Source organism: Argiope bruennichi, chromosome 5 (assembly GCF_947563725.1).
Source record: "Argiope bruennichi chromosome 5, qqArgBrue1.1, whole genome shotgun sequence".
NCBI lineage: Eukaryota > Metazoa > Arthropoda > Arachnida > Araneae > Araneidae > Argiope > Argiope bruennichi.
In genome coordinates this window covers 16,015,407-16,034,986 of record NC_079155.1, presented here as the reverse complement: position 1 = coordinate 16,034,986, position 19,580 = coordinate 16,015,407, and the positions used below count along the sequence as shown (strand labels likewise).

General features: G+C 27.2%; 1 protein-coding gene across 2 annotated transcripts; it reads left to right on the top strand.

Moving 5' to 3' along the window:
* The first annotated feature begins 5,834 nt into the window (after positions 1 to 5,834).
* On the top strand, positions 5,835 to 18,247 carry LOC129969468 (omega-amidase NIT2-like). Of its 2 annotated transcripts, none has more exons than XM_056084048.1 (9): positions 5,835 to 5,916; positions 6,541 to 6,659; positions 8,175 to 8,295; positions 8,391 to 8,479; positions 9,415 to 9,508; positions 13,558 to 13,632; positions 15,191 to 15,368; positions 17,812 to 17,867; positions 17,949 to 18,247. In XM_056084048.1, the coding sequence occupies exons 1-9, from the start codon at positions 5,898 to 5,900 to the stop codon at positions 18,044 to 18,046; spliced, it is 849 nt and encodes a 282-aa protein (XP_055940023.1). In that variant the 5' UTR covers positions 5,835 to 5,897; the 3' UTR covers positions 18,047 to 18,247. The 2 variants fall into 2 exon arrangements, with proteins under 2 accessions (XP_055940023.1, XP_055940024.1); XM_056084049.1 differs by having other exon boundaries at positions 5,856 to 5,948.
* Positions 18,248 to 19,580: the final 1,333 nt, after the last annotated feature.

Genomic DNA, 19,580 nt, shown 5'->3' with positions numbered 1-19,580 from the left:
TAACGATTGACTACCTGCTAAACCTGTACATACCAATGCAATAAATAAAAAATGTAGCCAACTAGAAATGTAAATTTTAGTGTATGATTTTCAAACCAAATCATTAGACCAATATTAAATATTGGATCAGATTAGTATAGAAGTGGGGTTACTGATCCCAAATGCATGCTCAATTCTCTTCATAATGTGGATCAATTATAAATTCTCCATGTTATAATAAGTATACAAAAAAAGCCGAAAGACCAATTTCTGTTCTTTTTTTTTATTATTAAAAAAAGTCTCCCATTTTTAATTTTTTTTTTTTTTTTTTTACTGATTTTTCGCTTGCATATCAAAATATTTCGCAACATTTTGCGAGATGCAAATTTAATCAAGTAAAATATCATTTAACTGTTAAATATTTTTCAACCGCAAATATATTTTAACCAAAGTATGTTCGCTGTTAAATAATTTTTTTAAGCCGATATGTTCCCAAACAAAAAGTTAACAAGCAGCAATTTGCTTTTTATTCATTATTCTCCTAAATAAGGTACACGTTTTTTCACACTGAACGTGACCTACCTTTTCAAGAGAAGCAAATGAACCTCTTATTGATTTTCGATATTATTTTCATCTCTTTTTTCCTTTATCCCCTCCCACTACGTGTCAATGGAATGATCGATGCAACCAAATTTTAAAAATATATAATTACTTTTTCGAAAAGATATTTGCAGTTTTGTATTTTATAGGAAAGAAAAGCCAAATTATTTTCTTGAAGATTTATTGAATATTTCATCTTTGAGAATACCGTGATTATTAATTTTTATCTGAAATTAAAGTGGCAATTAATATGCTACACATTCAAAAGATGTTTATAAAAAAAGAATGGTATTTCTAACAACTTGGAATATTCCCACTTTACTACCGCCTTGTTACTTTTATGATAAGCGATCTGATGAACATCTGGGCCTCCCGGGTTCGAATCCTGGTTTGGGCGTGGTTGTTCTTCATCTGTATTCTATCTGTGAGATGTGTGAATGTGCCCCCCTGTAAAAAGGGATTGTGCACGCGAATGTGTGAATTTCATCTTCATATGAGCTAGAAGTCAGACTTCTGCCCTCGGGTGTTCAGGGGTCTTTACCCTCAGAAGCTATTGTACCCCCTTTCCGTGGTAACGCGGACACGACATCATCATCAATCTGATGAACAAAAAACATCTTGAATGAAGAAGAACTATTGACGCATTCATAGATTCACTAACTATATTTCCAGTGGTTTGTGAGAGATAGAAGAAATAAAATGTTTATAGCTGTCGATCAGATGCTCAAAGAGTTCAGAATATATTTTGAAGAAAAATATCCACAATCGTTTGTGGTTTCATCCATCGATTTAACTTTACCATTTGTTTTAAACCCCGATCCTGTTTATGCACCATAAGTTTGGCGCAGTATAGCCAAATTTGGCTCTTGCGCCAGTAAAACTCATTCAACCAACCAACCATCGATTTAACTAGTAAAACCCAGTCAATTTTGAATAGATGAAAAAATATTACATTTACATTTATTAAGTTTAATTTTGAAAATCCAATGTATGGTATTAATCGCTTATACAAATATAAAGAGTGCTACAAAATATGACCTTAATGTGACAAAATAGACACCTTGTTTCTCTATTAAAAGCTCAAATGCTCGCTTTTTTTTTTACAGATAAAAGAAGAAGGAAAAAAAATATTTCCCACGCCAGGTTTCCTTAATAAAATGAACATATTTTCTTTGTGCTATATCATATCTGGCGTTTTAGTCATATTAGTCGCTTTAAAGGAACACTAGGGCTATTTTGGGACGGACCTCATAATGTTGTACCGCGGTTAACTGATGAGGACGACACCTGAGTTGCCCCCCCCCACCTCTCCAAAGCTTCCATACCACACCAGGGGGAGGACGTTTGGCTCCAACTGATTTAACGTGCACCGGACCTGCTTACACGACGGTTCTTCAGTGGAATTCAGTCTCTAACCTGAAGCTCTCCGGTTCTGATGCCGGGACTTTACCACCATGCTAGCGCTGCCCCCATCATATCTGGCGGAATCATCATATCATATCGGTTAATGTGAAAAAAATTTCCCTCGGTTTTGAGAAATGCTGATATGTGGGGAAAATACCTTTTTATTGAAATATGCTTCTTAACGAGGAAAAAAAAATGGTAATGGAATTCTTTCAAATTTGTCAATAAATTGAAACATAACTTCCATATAAATAGGAGACTGGTCATTAATGACTTATACTACAAAAAAAATTATGAGAAATTGCTGTCTCTACTTCAGTTGAAACGTATGATTAATTATGCGTGGTTCTCTTAATACTAACAGTTATTTTCGATATTTTTAGCACTGATTTTCTGTACTTCTCTCTGTTAAAGCCGATGCTACGATTACCTCCAAACATTGGACACTTCATAATTTGTAGGATCACATGGCGGAACTTCATTCTCCGAGTTTTCAATGCAAACCGTTGTTACTTTCTCATAATGAAGTACACAGAAAATATTGTAATCGTCAAAGAATTGGAACTCGGGTTTTTGACGTCTTAAGCCTCTCTTCATTCGAATCTCCCTCCCTTAATATCCTCATTTTAAACCTCCCTCCATTCAAAAAACACATTTTTGGAAAACGTCTACCTGTTTCTCTGTGTCAAAGATAACTCATAAGCATTTTGAGCTAGACGAATTAAATTTGGTATACAGTTCGTACACAACATTTGTAGATTTCTATCGAATTTTCAGCAAAATCTCTACAACATACTTTTTAATGAAATCACTTGCTATTTCATTGCATATTTAGAAAGTGATTAAATAATAAAACAGAAGTGCTTGTCAAAATCCTGAAAACCCCATCTGTGAATGGAGTTTTCATTTAAAAATATGGTAGTTAAGGTATTCAATGAAGAACACTTTCACCTGTTCAACATCCAATTATGAATCTTAATTTAAAAAAAGTTTAAATGAAAGATAATCATTAAAATGTTGTAAAATGAAAAAAAAAATTCAATATAAGCAATATTTTCAATATAATTTTAATCTTACAATATTATAACGTTTCCTTGTATTTTTTCGAAATAAAAATTCAAAGAATTTTCTTTCATAATTCAAATAATTTTTATTTATATGTTACAGTGAAAACCCGAAATCAGTCAAAACGCGAATTCAATAGGGAAAACGCGTTTTAACTGACAACGCTAGGGAGAACCCGAATTAACTAGGTAAAACGCGTTCTAACTGACAGCTCTAGAAAGAATTCGTGTTTTATTTAATTCGTGTTTTAACTATTTCGTTAGACAATAAAATTTAATCCAAAATTATTGTATTAAACTATACTTACTAATACAGTGTGTAGGAAAAATACTCCTTATTGAAGAAAAAATACTTGACTTGAATATCGTTTAATACAGTACTGTTATTACAAATTATTTATTTCGGCATGACAAACTGCTCTGACACTTAGAATTGCAAAGAGAACCATTGTTCATAAAACATCTCGTTGAAGAATGATCTTTTTTACAAGAACAGTGGACGAACACTTGTCCAATTCCTACAATGTGCTGTAATTTTTTTTTGAGCTATGGTGAAAAAACATCTTAATTCCGATTAATTGTTAATTAGATAAAATTCTAACTACATTCTTTGAAAACTTCTCCTTGGTGCACATTTTTGTCTTTCAAAGTATATGAGTGCCAAGTTTGGTGACACAAGGCCATATGGTCTAGCCTTTAAACTGCCAACACATGTATGCACATTCATCTTTATTATTAGCCCTTCAGTTGCTTATCCCGCGATTTCCGCAGGTTGGTAATTCGTCCATTTTCTATTGCATCCCGTGTTTTTCGCAGTTTAGTGTGTTTATTTTATGATTACAAAATCTTATTATATCATATTATTATCTGTTCACTTTATTGAAATATAGTATCAGTTCACTTTATTTGAAAAGTATTTGAGCTGATTTGAAAACATCGCTTCTAACTAGTGATTTTTAAAAACTTACGCTGTCAGAGGGTTAGTAGATAATAGCATCAAGAAAATTCTTCAATCCGTATTTGAGCAAAGCTTTAGAATCTTATTTTGTTTGTAGTTTACTAACAACAAAAATCACCGAATTTATAGTTTTAGCTCGTTTTTATAAGTAACGTAGAATTCAGTTATCACCAACTGTTGTTACAACAGTAAGAAAGCCTAACTGCATATTTTAAGAAAAGACTTGAAAATGGGAAAACAGCTTTTGTCGCTATATCCCTCACTGTTTATATTCAAGATTCAAGACTTGAAAATTTAATACGTCCCGATTAGATGTAGTATCGAAAACATACACATAAAAGGATGCAAGAAAATGTAAAGTAGTATATTTTATTGCAGAACGAAGCACATGAATATAAGTGGGTTATTTTATTTACGTTACACACTATAATTTTAATGACGTTTTTTATAAATTAGGAATTTTTTCACAGAAATAAAGATTAACTAATCTGATTTAGATAAGGAGTTTTCATCATAATAATAAAAGGACATAGTTCGAAATGAAAATATTTTACTGGGTGTCATCGTTTCGTTAAGATTTAAACAATTATATTCTTATTTTAAATAAATGTTGAAAGTTGTATATACAGTATATCGAATTTGATATTTACATAATATTGAAGGGGGAAAAACCTTCTATTTTGAATTATTTTTTATACTTCCAAATAAAATTCAAATCATTACACCATAGATAAAACTTGAGTAAGGAAGTTCTATATTATTCCAAATAAATAAAATAGAAAAATCATCAAAAAGTAGTTTTATTTGAAATTAATCCAAAGTGAATTCTTAGTTTGAAGAATACTGTTCATAAATCTGCTGCAGAATAAATCAGACATTTCTTGTCTAAAATTATTCTCCAGATTACTTTTATAAATGAATTGGGAGACCATGGATCGCCTTGTGGTAAAATCTCGACTTCGAGATCTGAGAATTCCAAGTTAGAGACTTCGAAAAATCACCATGTAAGCAGATCGGGTGTATGTTAAATCATTCGGGGCTTAATACCCTCCACCTGATGCTGTGAAGAAATTTAGAGAGAAAGAAGCCAAATCAGACGTCTTCTTCGTCATCTGACAGTGGTTTAAAATTAGAAGATCTGTCTCAAAGGGGGCCTAATATTGTTTTAAAAACGAGATGTTAATATTACTCAGCATCTATCAAGGAGCTGAATTCGAAGGAATAAAAGGATCGACCAAAAGAATTAAAATTGTAATCACCTTATTGAAATGAAGTTGCGTCGGAAAAAAAAGGTCTATTTATCACACAGGAAATATAACAAAATGTTATATTTACATTATTCTTATTGTTATTGAAATGGATGAAATTGGATTTTTAGCAGCTAAGATTGTCATCCCATAATGCCAAAGAATCAAACTTCATAAAGATAAAAAAAAAAAAAAAAAAAAACTTTAGTGAATGAAGAAAAATTTGTAGAAAGCCCTTATGGAAAAAAATTTTAAGAGACGAGATTTTTTGGTGGCTGAAAGTGAGTTTGCGCCAAAAGTGACTTCCTTTTTTTTTTTTTTTTTTTTTTTTTTTTTTCAGGGTTCAGGGGCATAAAGTTGTTTTGAAGCTTCTTGTGTTGATCAGGGCTTCATTATGGGCATGTCCCAAAGAGAAGAAGACATCAATTTAAAATCCCATTTAACTACAAAAGAATGCTATAAAATCGTGATAATTAGTTACTGTTGACTTTAAAGCATCTTTTGATATAATTTATTTTTACTTTCATAGGCAATATTGGGAAATCCTACAATGTAATTTTTTTTTTTTTTTCCTCAAACGATAGTAGTGCTGGCAACCTTCTTTGAAACAATTGTCTGCTAGGAATTGGGTCTGTTTATCAGCTGATGGCTGCAATCTTACGAAGTATAAACTGGCTTTTGTACTATTAAGTTTAGGTGAACACATTTCTGTTAGTAATTTGTGAAATTTTAATAAAAAATTTTATTGGAAAAAGTGATTTTTTTTTTTTTTTTTTGCCATATTGATTTATTTTTTAAATAAGTACAATTATAGGTTTACCGCAAAAATTTCTACATTTTTTTATGATGTTAGCGGCAATAACATAAAATATCAGCAATATTTTTTTTCTTTGTATATAAAACATAATCGCTTATAATGATGTGAGAATCCTTTTTCCAAATTTAAAAAGGAATAGAAGCGTGATATTTACTTATTCCAGTTTTTACGTGCAAAAATGTGTTATATATATTCATTATTATGCGTGCAAATATTAGAAATAATAATTATCATTATAATAATTTATTATATCATATGGTGTAATAAATATTGTTATAGAAGGAATAAATTTTATTTATTATATATGCTGTAATTACTGCTGAGTTTTTATTTCTGTATAAATATAATTCTCTTAGAAATTTTGTCGTAATCTTATAATTAAAATTATTCTAGTTTGATTTTTCTGTTTTTAAACATTTATTCTATAAAAATAAATTTTTAAAGCTATTTTTGTAATAATTTTGATTTTAGAAATGAAGTTAGCTTTAATCCAATGTGCTGTTTCTCCTAATAAAGAGAACAATTTAGAAAGAGCTTGTACCCTTATCAAAAAGGCTGCACAAAATGGAGCAAACCTTGTTTGCTTACCTGTAAGTAAATAATTTGACTTGCAACATTATTCAAGTTTTAATACTATATTATATCTGCACTGGAGAAAATATGTCATTATTTTGTGTAAAAGTTTCATTATTTTATATCATTAGAGAGAATTATGAATGTGTATAATCTGTTTAAAGTAGAAATGATAAAAGCCCTGATCATAATCAAAAACTAAGAGAGAATATTTGAACATAGTTAAATTTATAAAAAAATTATTTATTATTGACATTCAAGCATCAATATTTTTTCACGTTAACTTCGGGATTATTTTTTTATCCTTAATCTTGGTTTTGCTGTCTTGTGCATTCTTTCTTTTCCTGTTATTTTAAAATGTAATAATATTTGGTTTTTATTTTAATTATATATTCTGCACCAGACTGAATATATTTGCTTGACATTATTCTAAATTTTTGTTGTCAATTATTTTATTACTCGTTGATTATACATTATTAACTCAATTTTTATCTACCTAAGCTATTTTACTTTGAACTATCTAATTGTATATATATATATATAGAGAGAGAGAGAGAAAATAATATGTAATTTTGTAAGAAAGTATTAAGAAAAAAAAATGAACTTGGTGACAAAATTTATCATTAAGATGACTGCAAATTGATAAATCAGGAACAAATACAAATATGTATCAGTAGATTCTGAAAGAAAGTTTTTTCACATCATTTGGGAATCAGATAAAGGATGTATGATTTTATATAGACAGATACTCTGCTGTTATTTTTTATTGTAATTATTTATTGTCTTGCTTATTTAATTTTAAAGCTGTTAAAGGGAATAGCTCATTATGAACTGTAGGATGTTACTTATTTAAAATCTTATAAAAAGTTCTAAAAATTATTAAAGAATGAACAAAATATTTTCCATAGGGCTAATATTTAAATAGTTCATCAAAACATATATGTATATTTGGAGAATTTTTCCAATACATTGGTACATTTTGATCACTTTTTTTAAGGATTGTTTCATATACTAAATAGGTGTCTACCATTTTAGCAGATGTTGTGTAATTCCATCCTTCTTCCACTGTGTTTTTGAATGGAACAAAGATGTCTTATTAACTTATACCTATTGTTGTGTACCTATGGTGTTTCTGTGTAAAATTTACTTGCTTTGAAATATTCGACCTACCCTTAAACTTTTTGAGATTCCTTTTCACAAATATTTTAGTTATGTGTTTGTCTATCATATGCATTTTATTATATCTTTATGGTGATTTAAAGGGTATATTTAAATAATTACGAAGAGATTGTTTAAGGTGTTTACATTTAGCATGATAAATTATATTTAAGTTTGCTGTGTTTATAATTTATTTTATTTACTATATTTTATTACTTTAAATGGTATTTTTATTAGTTCTAGGGAGAATTGGAAATCATTTTAATTTGTAAATAATAATAATTAAAAGGGATGAAGTATTGTCCTCATTAAATTATTCTAACTGGGTCTATTTTAAAATTACTTAAATAAAATGATTTATTTTTCCTACTTAGGAATGCTTTAATGCACCCTATGGTGTGAAATATTTTAATCAATATGCAGAATCCATTCCTGGATGTACTAGTGAAATGCTGTCAAAAAATGCCAAAGAAAACGATATTTATTTAATCGGAGGTTCGTTATAGTATTTTTTTTCATTTGTTTAGATACTAATTGAAATAAAATATATCTAAAAATTCCAGTGTTTGAACTGTCTGTCCTAATTTTAGGTACCTTTCCTGAAAGGGATGGTGACAAATTATTCAATACATGTTTGGCTTATGGACCAGATGGCAGTTTATTAGCAAAACATCGTAAAGTAAATATAGTAGATTTGTTTGATTCAATCTTTCTTAATTGTAAAGGAAGTTATATAATGTTGTTCATATGTAATTGAGTGCATTTAATAAACATTTTATACAAAATTAAATTTTTATTTATTTTTTAAATATATTTTACCCTGTTTATATTTTCTTTTTACTTACATTTGCTGCTTTAATGAATTTTTTCTATGTTAAATTTAATTTTTTCTTAATAAATGGATTTTATCTTGTCTTCTAAACTAGATAATCGATGTTCTACTGTATTCTATTTTTGTTATTTGTTAACATTTCATTAAAGCAAAGATTAAAAAAGGAAATCATTTTGAAAGATTCTGTATAACTTTAATTTAATGTTATAAATTATTGTTTTACAAAATCTTACTTCATGATGAAAGAGCTTCCTGTGAAGTTGAGCAGTATTAAAAAGTTCTTAAAATGAAAAGAATTCAGGATAGAATTCTCTAATTCAGTTCAGAATTGCTCAGAAATTCAATTACTCTAAGGAGAAGAAGAAAAAATTATTTTGCATCCTTAATTAGTGAAACAAATGATTGGAAAATCCAGGAGATTGAATTTTTCTAATATTAATTCATTGTCATAATTATTTCATTTCATTTTTTATCCCTATAAGTTCAATGAGTCTAATAAACATCATTGTTCTTTAAAGAGAAAAAAATAAGCATGTTTTGGGACATATTTTAAATGAATGCTTCTGTATTAATTAAGAATGGTCAGATTTAATAGATGTTAAAACTTATTCATAGTTGGTGAGTTAAAGATCTTAAATTGCATATAAAGATTTTGAGTTAAGAGAAGTTGAAAAAAATTTTCAAAATATATACGTGTTTCTCAGTAGATGAGCTGCCACTATTTTATATATGTGTTTCAAAGATTGCATTGTTTATTAAAAATAGCATGCCATGTACAATAGGTTCATCTTTTTGATATTGACATTCCTGGGAAAATTACATTCAAAGAATCTGATGCTTTGGCACCTGGAAATTCACTTACCATGTTTACTATGGGTAAGCAATGAATTTAGATTTTATAGTATGTATTCTGATTTGATTTTTTTTTTTTTATATATATTCTGATTGAATTTCTTGAGAGAGCAGGGGAAAATTCAGTTTCAAATTATTTTTTTTTTTTTTTTGCAATTAAATGTTTTAACAAAATTGAAGAAAAAAAAGATTCACAAAAAAAAATTGGCCTTTTCTGTTTTTCAAGTTTAGCCACGACCTCCGTAATACAAGGCCTCACAACTAGTTTGTGACGTCACACAATTAGGATGATTGCCTGCCGTGAGCAGAATCCTGCTTTCTTCCTTGATGTGTAGGTATATTTTAAATTCACTTAAAAATAACTTACTATTCCTAATATTAAGACATGAATCTTGCATAAAATTCAAGATTTATTTTTTCCCGTGTGAATAAAAGAAACGGCATGATAGAAAATCTTAAAAGTCCTCTATAGCGTATTGACCATTTAATAACATTCAAACTTTCGAAGATGTGAATTTATTAGATATATACATTGAGGTATTGTTAGTTTTCTTGTTTTAATAGTTTTTTTATTTTATTAAAAGCTGTTAAAAATCGTTTTATTTTTTCCTTGAAAATATTTTTTAAAGCTTGAAATTAAATTAATCATTAAGACTTTTTAAAGCTTTTGATGATTTTTTTTATTTTAGTGACAGGTAATACATGTATTTTATAAACTAACATACAATTGTTTACTTCTCAAATTACTTATGAACTTTCAAATAAAACATTAATGTATTTAATATCAGATTTAAATTTTACACCAACTAATTCTGTTGATAAAAAAAAATTACTTTCACACCTTGTTTTTTCACATTAAGAATTGTTTTCATTTAATATATTAGTAATTCATACAATTTAATAAACTAGCTTTTATTACATCTGATTTCACATTTCAATGCACTTATACTTAATCTGAAGTAACAGTAAAGGATAACACAAATAAAAAATCACACACTATTTGATTCATAACATTTTATTTTCAGAGACAATAACAAAATACATTTTGTTTCTTAACTTTATTATAAATTTCACACAGACAAATGAAAATAATTATAATATTAAAAAAAGTTAAAATACAAATTTATAAATAAAAGTTAATAACAATATTAAAAGAAACAATTGTGATAAAAGTCAATTAACAATTTATACTGATATTACTTGTTATGCTTGAAAATTTAATTTTTCCGAAAGGGCCTTTAATAAGTTGCATATTAACTGGACTGTATCTTTTACTTCAATTTTCCCTTTTAACTCATACATAAAATTTTCTAAATGATCTAGAATTTTTATAATTGTACCTGATTTACTTATGACTAATGGAAAAGAAAAATTGCCTAAACTTCTAACCTCATGATCTGCAACATATGCATGGGCTTCTAATTTGGAAGAAATTAATAAAGAATGACTTACCTTAGGAGCTTGAGAAGTGTCTAGACAAATAAAAATTATTCCGTTTGCTTTTTGAATTGCACTCCATATATTTGATTCAAAGTTTTTAAATTTTAAAATTAAATCAGAAAAAGTGTTGATTTTTTCTAACTCCTCTTTTTTTGCTATGTCCTGGAGACTGCTATTTAAAGCTGCTTTTAAGTTTTCCATATCCTTATGTGTTGCCCTATCCATTGGAGTTTCTCTTCTTGCTTTTGATTCCGAGGAAAAATATGAGGGTAAATTAGGGAAAATTGAAGGTACAGCACCAGGTACAAGCCTAGAAAAAAAAAGTGGAATTCATTAGATAAAAAAAAATTAGTAATTTTATAATGCATAAACTGAAAGCTAACGTATATTGGACAGTATTAAATAAAATCATACTATTAAATAATAAAATTTAAAATCAACAGAAACATTTATTCATCCAAAATAAATAGTTCAATATTGTGTTGAAATATCTAAAATAATTATTTATTATTACTACCATTCAAGTAATACAATATTCTACATGAATTAATCAATTGATTTTACAAGGTATGAAAAATTGATTTAAAAACAGTTAACTTTTCATTACTTTTTTTAAAAAGTTTAAGATATTTTGTAAAAGTTGCATTCATTTATAATTAAAGATTGTGTATAACTAATGATATTTAAATATAATAAATATTAATTGTTTTATATATAATCTAATGATTTATAGATAAACAAAAACTACATTTTCTAAACCTATATGAGCATGCAATTCATATTGTTTTACAACTATATCTAACTTTTTTACATAATATTTTAGAACAAAATATAAATTTAATTTGCTACAATCTATAGTCATGATATATATAATAAAAAATTAAGTTTTATTATTCATTAGATGATTTTAAACTTTTTTTATAAGAGTATAATAACAGTAAATCACTTAAGTACTTTGTAAGATTTTGGTGATAATTATTACATATTTCTAAAAAAAACTTACGTTTTATACTCCATTGGTACTTGAATAAGTTCTCCTGTACTGGTATTAAACGCTTCTCTAACAGTTAAAAACTGATTTTCTGGAAAATGTTTAGCACAGGCCTACATATATGAAACAAATATTAGGCTTAAGTCAAATTTAAAAAAAATATATATGAAGTATAATTAAAAAGATACAGAAACAAAACATTTTAAATATTAAGAACAAATTAAAAAAAGACTATGAGAAGTAACAATAAAACAAAGAAGTTTTTTATTTAGCTCAAGCAAACAATACCAAAGTAATTGGAAGCATAAGCAACTAAATGTAGAGAAAACAAAATGACAGAAATGGAAGTTATACATAATTTTAAATGTTTCACAGTTCAAGAGAATTAATTAACTAAAAATTGTACAAAAAAGAATCAAACTTACCTTACTATATTTAGTTGGCACGAAATTGTCCCGCTTTATTGCAGAGATCCATGCTCTTCTAGTGTTTTCATCTCTTGGAAACGAAAATACTGAAATATTGGGGCTATTTTTCGTGTAATTACTTTTACAATTAGGAACACAGCACGCACTAGGCATCTTTATTACAATAAATTAAAATTAATTTGAAAAAAAGATCAGAAAACTTTTAAATAAAACCAGTAACACATTACCCGCACTTCGCTACGCCAACATCTACCGTGACTAACCACACTCTTTTACACCAGCTGCCTTTAGAATTTTCCTGAAAATTCATCCTAACTCGTGACGTCACGGACTGAACGCGTTGGGAGTTGTGAGGCCTTGTATTACGAAGGTCGTGGTTTAGCTGAATAGTAAATAATTCATATTTGGAAAGTGTGTTTTTTTAAATTCATGAGCTTGAATATCCTCAAGATTCAGAGATTTAATTATTTTTCAAATATATTACCTATTCTTTTTAGAACCTCTTTTCTTTTATATTCCAGATTCATTTATTAAAAGTAACAAGATATTTTTACTTTATGTACAGTATCTTTGTACTAATTTTTTAACTTTTTTTTATTTTGACATTTAGTGTCGGTAAATAAATAAAAGATACTGTATCAAAGCGTAAGCATTTAATAGATATAAATTTAAGCATGAAAGTGAAACCATTTTTTGAATCTTGTTTAATGGGAAGTTAATATAGTATCTCCTAAATAGTACTCCTTCGTTAGCAGTTTAATTTTTGGCAATCAAAAGAGTAATTTAACCAAAATAGTTTATTCTAAATTCTGTTCAATCATCAAATATTGATTAATGATCTAAAATTTTTAGCTTTTAATTCTACAAACTATTTGTTGTTGTTGTTGCTACCATGTAACTCTTTTATATCCCTGAAGACAGTTGGAAATTGAAGATGAACTTATTATACAGATAATAATGAAAATTTATTAAGTTTTTGCATCTATTTTTGTAAGAAATTAACCGCAATAAAATATTTTGTTATTGAATTTCAATTCCCTTTTTATTCATTTGGTCTTATACTTTTATTTTATTTTATTTTTTATATGTAATAAATATATAAAGATAGAAACAAAACCACATAATTCTTCCTAGACCAATTTTTTTTAAGTAAATGTATTAAAATAAATCTTTATTATAAATTTTCATGATTCTAAAATGAATTTTTATTTCAGGCAAATGGAAAGTAGGTTTAGGCATCTGTTACGACATTAGATTTCCTCTCATGGCAAATATATATGCAGAAAAAGGTAAAGAAAATAGATAAGTATAAAAAATAATTTACAATAGATTCTTGATTATTCGACTCATTTAAAAAAAACAATTATCCGTAATAAAATATCTTTTTTTACACTGCATTATGTTTTACATTAATATTTGATTTATTTTTAAAGTATATGCATTAAATCATAATGGGCAGGGAAACCCCCATTCAAGAAAACAATTTTTGATTTTATTATACATCCAGCTGCAAATAAGGATTTTTTTTATTTCTTAAATACTCTGTCATTTTGCATGAGATTTTCTATTTCAAAATTTTCATTAGTTAAGATCAGATTCAATATATGATTAACAAGATAACAGCCTATCTAGGCAGGCTTATCACCAAGTAATATTAATAAAAATGTGTTGGGCTAGGAAAAGGGATATAGGATGGTACTCAAATCAAAGAATATGAGAGGAAAAAATGGTAAGAAATAACAGCTATAAGTGTGCATCATTTTATGTTTCTTCTAATAAAATTAAACATTATAAAAACTTTCTTAAAATTTGTACTATTTTTCTTAGCTTTCCTTTTTCTGTAATAAATTTTTTTAATGAACAATATGGTATGTAACAAACATTGAAAAAGTTCTAATAAAAATCATGTTTTGATATAGAGGGGATATTTTTATTATATTAGGTGGATATGAAATGAGCATTTATAAAACTTGTTTTTTTTTTTTTTTTTTTTTTTTTTTTTTTTTTTTTAATTCAGTTTACCCTTGTACCGCACTGGGCCAAATCAGTGTGGCAGGAGGGCAAATGCCGTGACCCCCTCTCCCCCATCCTTATTTCCCAAACCTTAGGTCATCTTTTGTTGTCTAGAAATAATACTGTTTGATAAAAAAATGATATGATTGTTGGTTGGTTAAAAAATAATTTTAAACTAGTTAGGTAAAAGAATTAAATAAATTGATTTTATTTTTAATAATTAATCTTTTTGGGTTCTTGCATATCTGATGCTCTTTTAAAAAAATAAAAAAAAAGAAAGAAAACTTCATTGATAAGCAATCAATTTTCCATTGGGATTCTCACGTAAAATCACTGTTAGGAACGCTAGGGAAATGCATTCTATCAAGACAAGACAGTGTATCTGTAAAAGATATTATCATCACCACCTGTTCTATATCATCAAAGAAATTATAATCTACTCTATATATTCATTATATATAGAGAAAGGAAGTATAGTATGATCAAAACTTCAGGCAAATTCAGTGTCAACGATTGGCAATTATGGAAGCTTTAAGTATTACTTCCTTTTATTTGCTATGAAATTAATTTATTAAATTTGAAAATTCATCACTGGTTTTAGATTTAAAATCAATGTTGACAAGTTATACTACAATTAACACAGTTTAGTCTCAAAATGCCTTTAATGCTTTTTATTGGTTCCCAAATCTTTTCAGAAAACGTCTTATGTCTTAAATACCTTATGTCTTTATGCCTTAAAATGTTGGTCTTTATCTGCCCCCTGAACCAAATAATTACAAATCTACTGTATTTGCAAAAGCACCTAAAGCTAATGTTTTCTACTTTTTTTTTTAGGTTGTAATCTTTTAGTTTATCCTGGAGCTTTTAATATGACTACAGGTCCTGCACACTGGGAATTGTTACAAAGAGCTCGAGCTGTGGATAATCAATTATATGTTGCTACTATTTCACCAGCCAGAGATGAAAGTGCATCATATAATGCATGGGGACATAGTACACTAGTCAATCCATGGTCAGTTGATTATTTTTTTAAGAATTACTTAATGATAAAAAGGCCTTTTACACATTTAAAGAATTTAGATTAAAATATTTATAATTTGATGGAAATTGGTATTTAAATTAATCTAAATAACATTCTTAAAATGTCTGAATAATAATTCTTTTTCTTAGTCTTTTTACTTTTGGGTTGTTTGTTTGTTTTTAAATAAAGTGATTGATATTGTCACGTAGATACTTTAGTATGGCACTCAATGACACACACACGAAGGAGAACTAAACCAATTTATTAATTGAACTCTGAACTCAGAATACAGTGAGTGACAAATCCTCTGCTTTTATACTAACAGGGAAAGTTCCAAAATATTTTTCTCGAGACAGTAAGAAAAGTCCAGAACACTTGTCTGGTAAACTAAAGAAATGTCCAGAATCTTCTGGAACATCAAATAAAGGAAAACATAAAATCAAAGAATTAAATATTTACACAATCTGTACATCGCATTGTCGTTAGAGATTCGAACCTACGATCTCTCGAGTACAAGTCCAGTGCTATGACCATTCGACCATGGAGAGTCGACTTATGACTTTTCAATGCGGCATTATTTTAAAATTTAGAATTTTATTTTCATTGTTATATTGTGGTGCTATACTAATAATCTTTTAGAGAATAATGATAAAATTTAATTATTTTCATATTATTTAATTTTTTTATTAATTTGTTTTTCAAGCATATAAATATCTTGACTGATTAGTAATCAATAAATTGGTGTTGTTTTTCTGTCCAATTTTAAAGAATTGAACTATTATTTTTAATACATATTCCAGATGTGGTAAAATTAATTTGCAAATAACCCTCAAAAGTGATAACGCATGTTAAATTCTGTAAATTTTTTGTTAAGTTCTCAAATGCAAAAATAAGAATAGTTTTGTAATTCAGTGATCTATTAATATTGTCATTTTCAAATTCATACAACTGATTAAATATAATGGACTGATGAAAATAAAAACTGGAAGAATTGTATGAAATTTGAGAACTGGGTTTTGATTCATTAAAATAGTTTCTAATGGATTTCACGCAATTACAAATTGTTTATTTCTCTTGGATTATAATAAGCATTAAAGACTTTTATTTTTATTGCTTTTTTAAGAAAACAATGTTATTTTATTTTTTATCAACAATAAAACAAAAGCATATCAGTGTGATAACTATTATAAATTTATATAAAAGTTGTAAAAGTATTGTTTTTGATTTTAAATGAAGGTTTCAAAGCTAATTTCCATTTCATTAAGTTTAGCTAAACATTTTAAACAAGTTCTTTGAGATATTCCGTCTATATTTAAAAAAAAGCTTAGTATTATACTTTAAAAATAATTAATTATACATTCATTTTATTTTCAGTTTACTTGAAATTCTTTTGAAATCTGTATTTATTTTCAATTAAATATGGAATATTGCTGTTGCATATACAAAAGAATACTTAAAGTTAGGGAAGTGAATTTTAAATAAAATTAAAAGATGAAAATTTATTAGTAAAATTAAATAATTTGGTAGGTTAAATTCTGTTAGTTCAAAGTATGGGATGTGTTCTAGCAAATTTTATTCATTAGGATACTATTAGATTTAATATTTTGTAACTCCTTGAGCTATTTATCATCATATTGTGTACATTCTTAGGGGCTGTTGCAAAATCCTCATTGCACGCATCAAAATGAAAAGCATAATTGAAATAGCTTTTTTTTAATTATTATTTTTGCTCTTTTCTTATTAATATGTATTAGAAAGTTTAATTCCACATGGTCATAGATTTAATGCCAAATATTAATTTGTGATTTCTAATGATGTTTAATGCTATTAAAGAATTATGTAATTTGCTGATGTATTTATAATAATGTACAAGAAAATTATTTACCAGTTTTATATGATTCAATATATCACATTAATAAACTATATGACTGATTAAAATGAATCATAGGCTGCGACAGATAAAGGCAAGGTTGAGAGGCACTCATTTTAATGAAAATACATGGAAGAATTTATTGAATTTATAATTTTTTTTAATATCAGAATAAGGCAATAAGTGATATTTTATTTGATTGATAAATATTTTTAGTACATAAAAATGACAATGAAATTGAAATTATTAAGTATATGAATGCATAAAAAAATTAGTCCATGTCTTTGTTTGAAAAATTAGAATGAATTTTTCTTTCCTGAAATTTAGTATTTAATGAAACAATTTACATGATATGTGTGTGTTTGATACTATATAAAATGTTATAGGTTGTTTAAAGAGGAATGGAAATGCTATAGAATCGCAATGTATGATATTCATTATCCTTTAAAATCTATATTTCTTATATTCCCCATGAAATATTTATACATTCACTGGTTAAAATATTTAATTAACACTTTTAAAATGTGTTTAATAAATCTTGTTTTGTTTCTGATAATATTTTAGGGGAAGTGTTGTCACCACTACAGATGAAAAAGAGTCGATTGTTTATGGGGAAATAGGTAATTAAATCTTTTTGTATTTGTAAAAGTTTAATTTATATAAAATAAATTAGTGAAATTTTATTTAATTTTCTTTTTTAGATATAGCAAAAGTGGATGAAGTGAGAGAACAGATTCCAATATTACATCAGAAAAGGAAAGATTTATATCATATTGAATATAAGCCTTTTGATAGTTAATTGTAAAATGTTCCTATATAAAAATTTGATACATTTTATATCAGATTTCTCTATTGCTTTTATAATTAAATTGTCAAACCAAAAGAAAAGAATTTATATATATTAATAATATTTTAACAGTTGTTATTTTATCTGAGATTTTTTTCGTCATTGGTTATGTATTGTATGTAAGAAGTTGAAAATAAATTAATGTTGTTTTTGTATGGCTGTTATTATATGGTTGAAAATAATATTCTACAAATAAAGAATAATTTTAAATCAAAAAATCTTTTTTTTTTTTTTAAAAAAAGGTTTTTGTGTTGTAAATTTTTTTTCTAGAGAAAAAGCAAAATAGCTGCATTCTAATTCCTTGATGAGCTTTTCTACATGGGATATTTTTTTTTCCAAAAATTACGCAGTTAAATGTACATTATGAAATAGATACCCATGACTTTAATGCATATGATAGTTAATAGCTGATATTTACAGGTGTGTTTGACATCTTAAATTATTATTAGTTTTTCTTTGTGCAAAATATACAGAGGATTTCTTAATTGAAATATAGAACCGGATTAAATCGTGTAGTGGCCTTTACACAATGAAAGTCTCAGAGTCCTCTGTCCCCACCTCAACTTCCCCCCCCCCCAAAAAAAAAAAGATTCTGATTTATTTATTAATATGGCCTTATTTAAGTGGTAAAATACAGTTAACAATTGCTAAGCAAATATAGATTGACACCATTACACGTTTTATTTATTTATTACGTTCGCATCTATGAAGTATAGGAAAGGTAATAGTAAAAAAAAGTAGAAAAAAAATCGGATTCGAGATTTTGAAGAATCTGTTCATTTCTGGCTTTCCTGAAATCGAAAAACACATTTTTGTCTTTATATCTAACTGTGTACTGGGGGCGAAATGCATATCAAGCAAAGTGATTCATTTGTTTAACTGTAAAAGGATGATCATAACTTCCTTTTTTTTCAACATTAAAACCGAAGGGGTTGAATTGATTTACATACTTTGTTTTGGTAATGTGCTGCAAAACGATTTATTTGAATGAGTGGATCTGTAATATTGCTAGTTTCTGTGATCAGGATGCTGTTCAGCTTTCTCACTTATAAATGATTTTACTTATTTTGTAGATTTTTTCATTTTTGTCTGCATTCTTTCAGGCTTTATCCCGTAATTATTTAATAGTCTATTTTTTGACCAACCTCCAAAATTTAGATGACTGTTTATATGAAATCCAAAATTCCTACGACTCCTATTAACTCTAGCTAATGTAAAAAAATCCAAGAATTTAAAAAAGGGGGGAGCTTCTTAAAGTATTAGTAAGATTGCCAAGAACCAATCTTCTGGAAAAATACCTCTAGGGTTAAACTTAATAATAATTTTGGAAAGGGAGTTTTGATTCCAAAATTCAGTATAGTCTAGTGTAAAAATTGAAAATCATTAACTGAGCATGGGATGTTTTTAACCAACTGCAACTACGAGTCCATCTCACTCACCTGCCCTGAGGGTTCATCGTGACGATATATATATATATATATATATA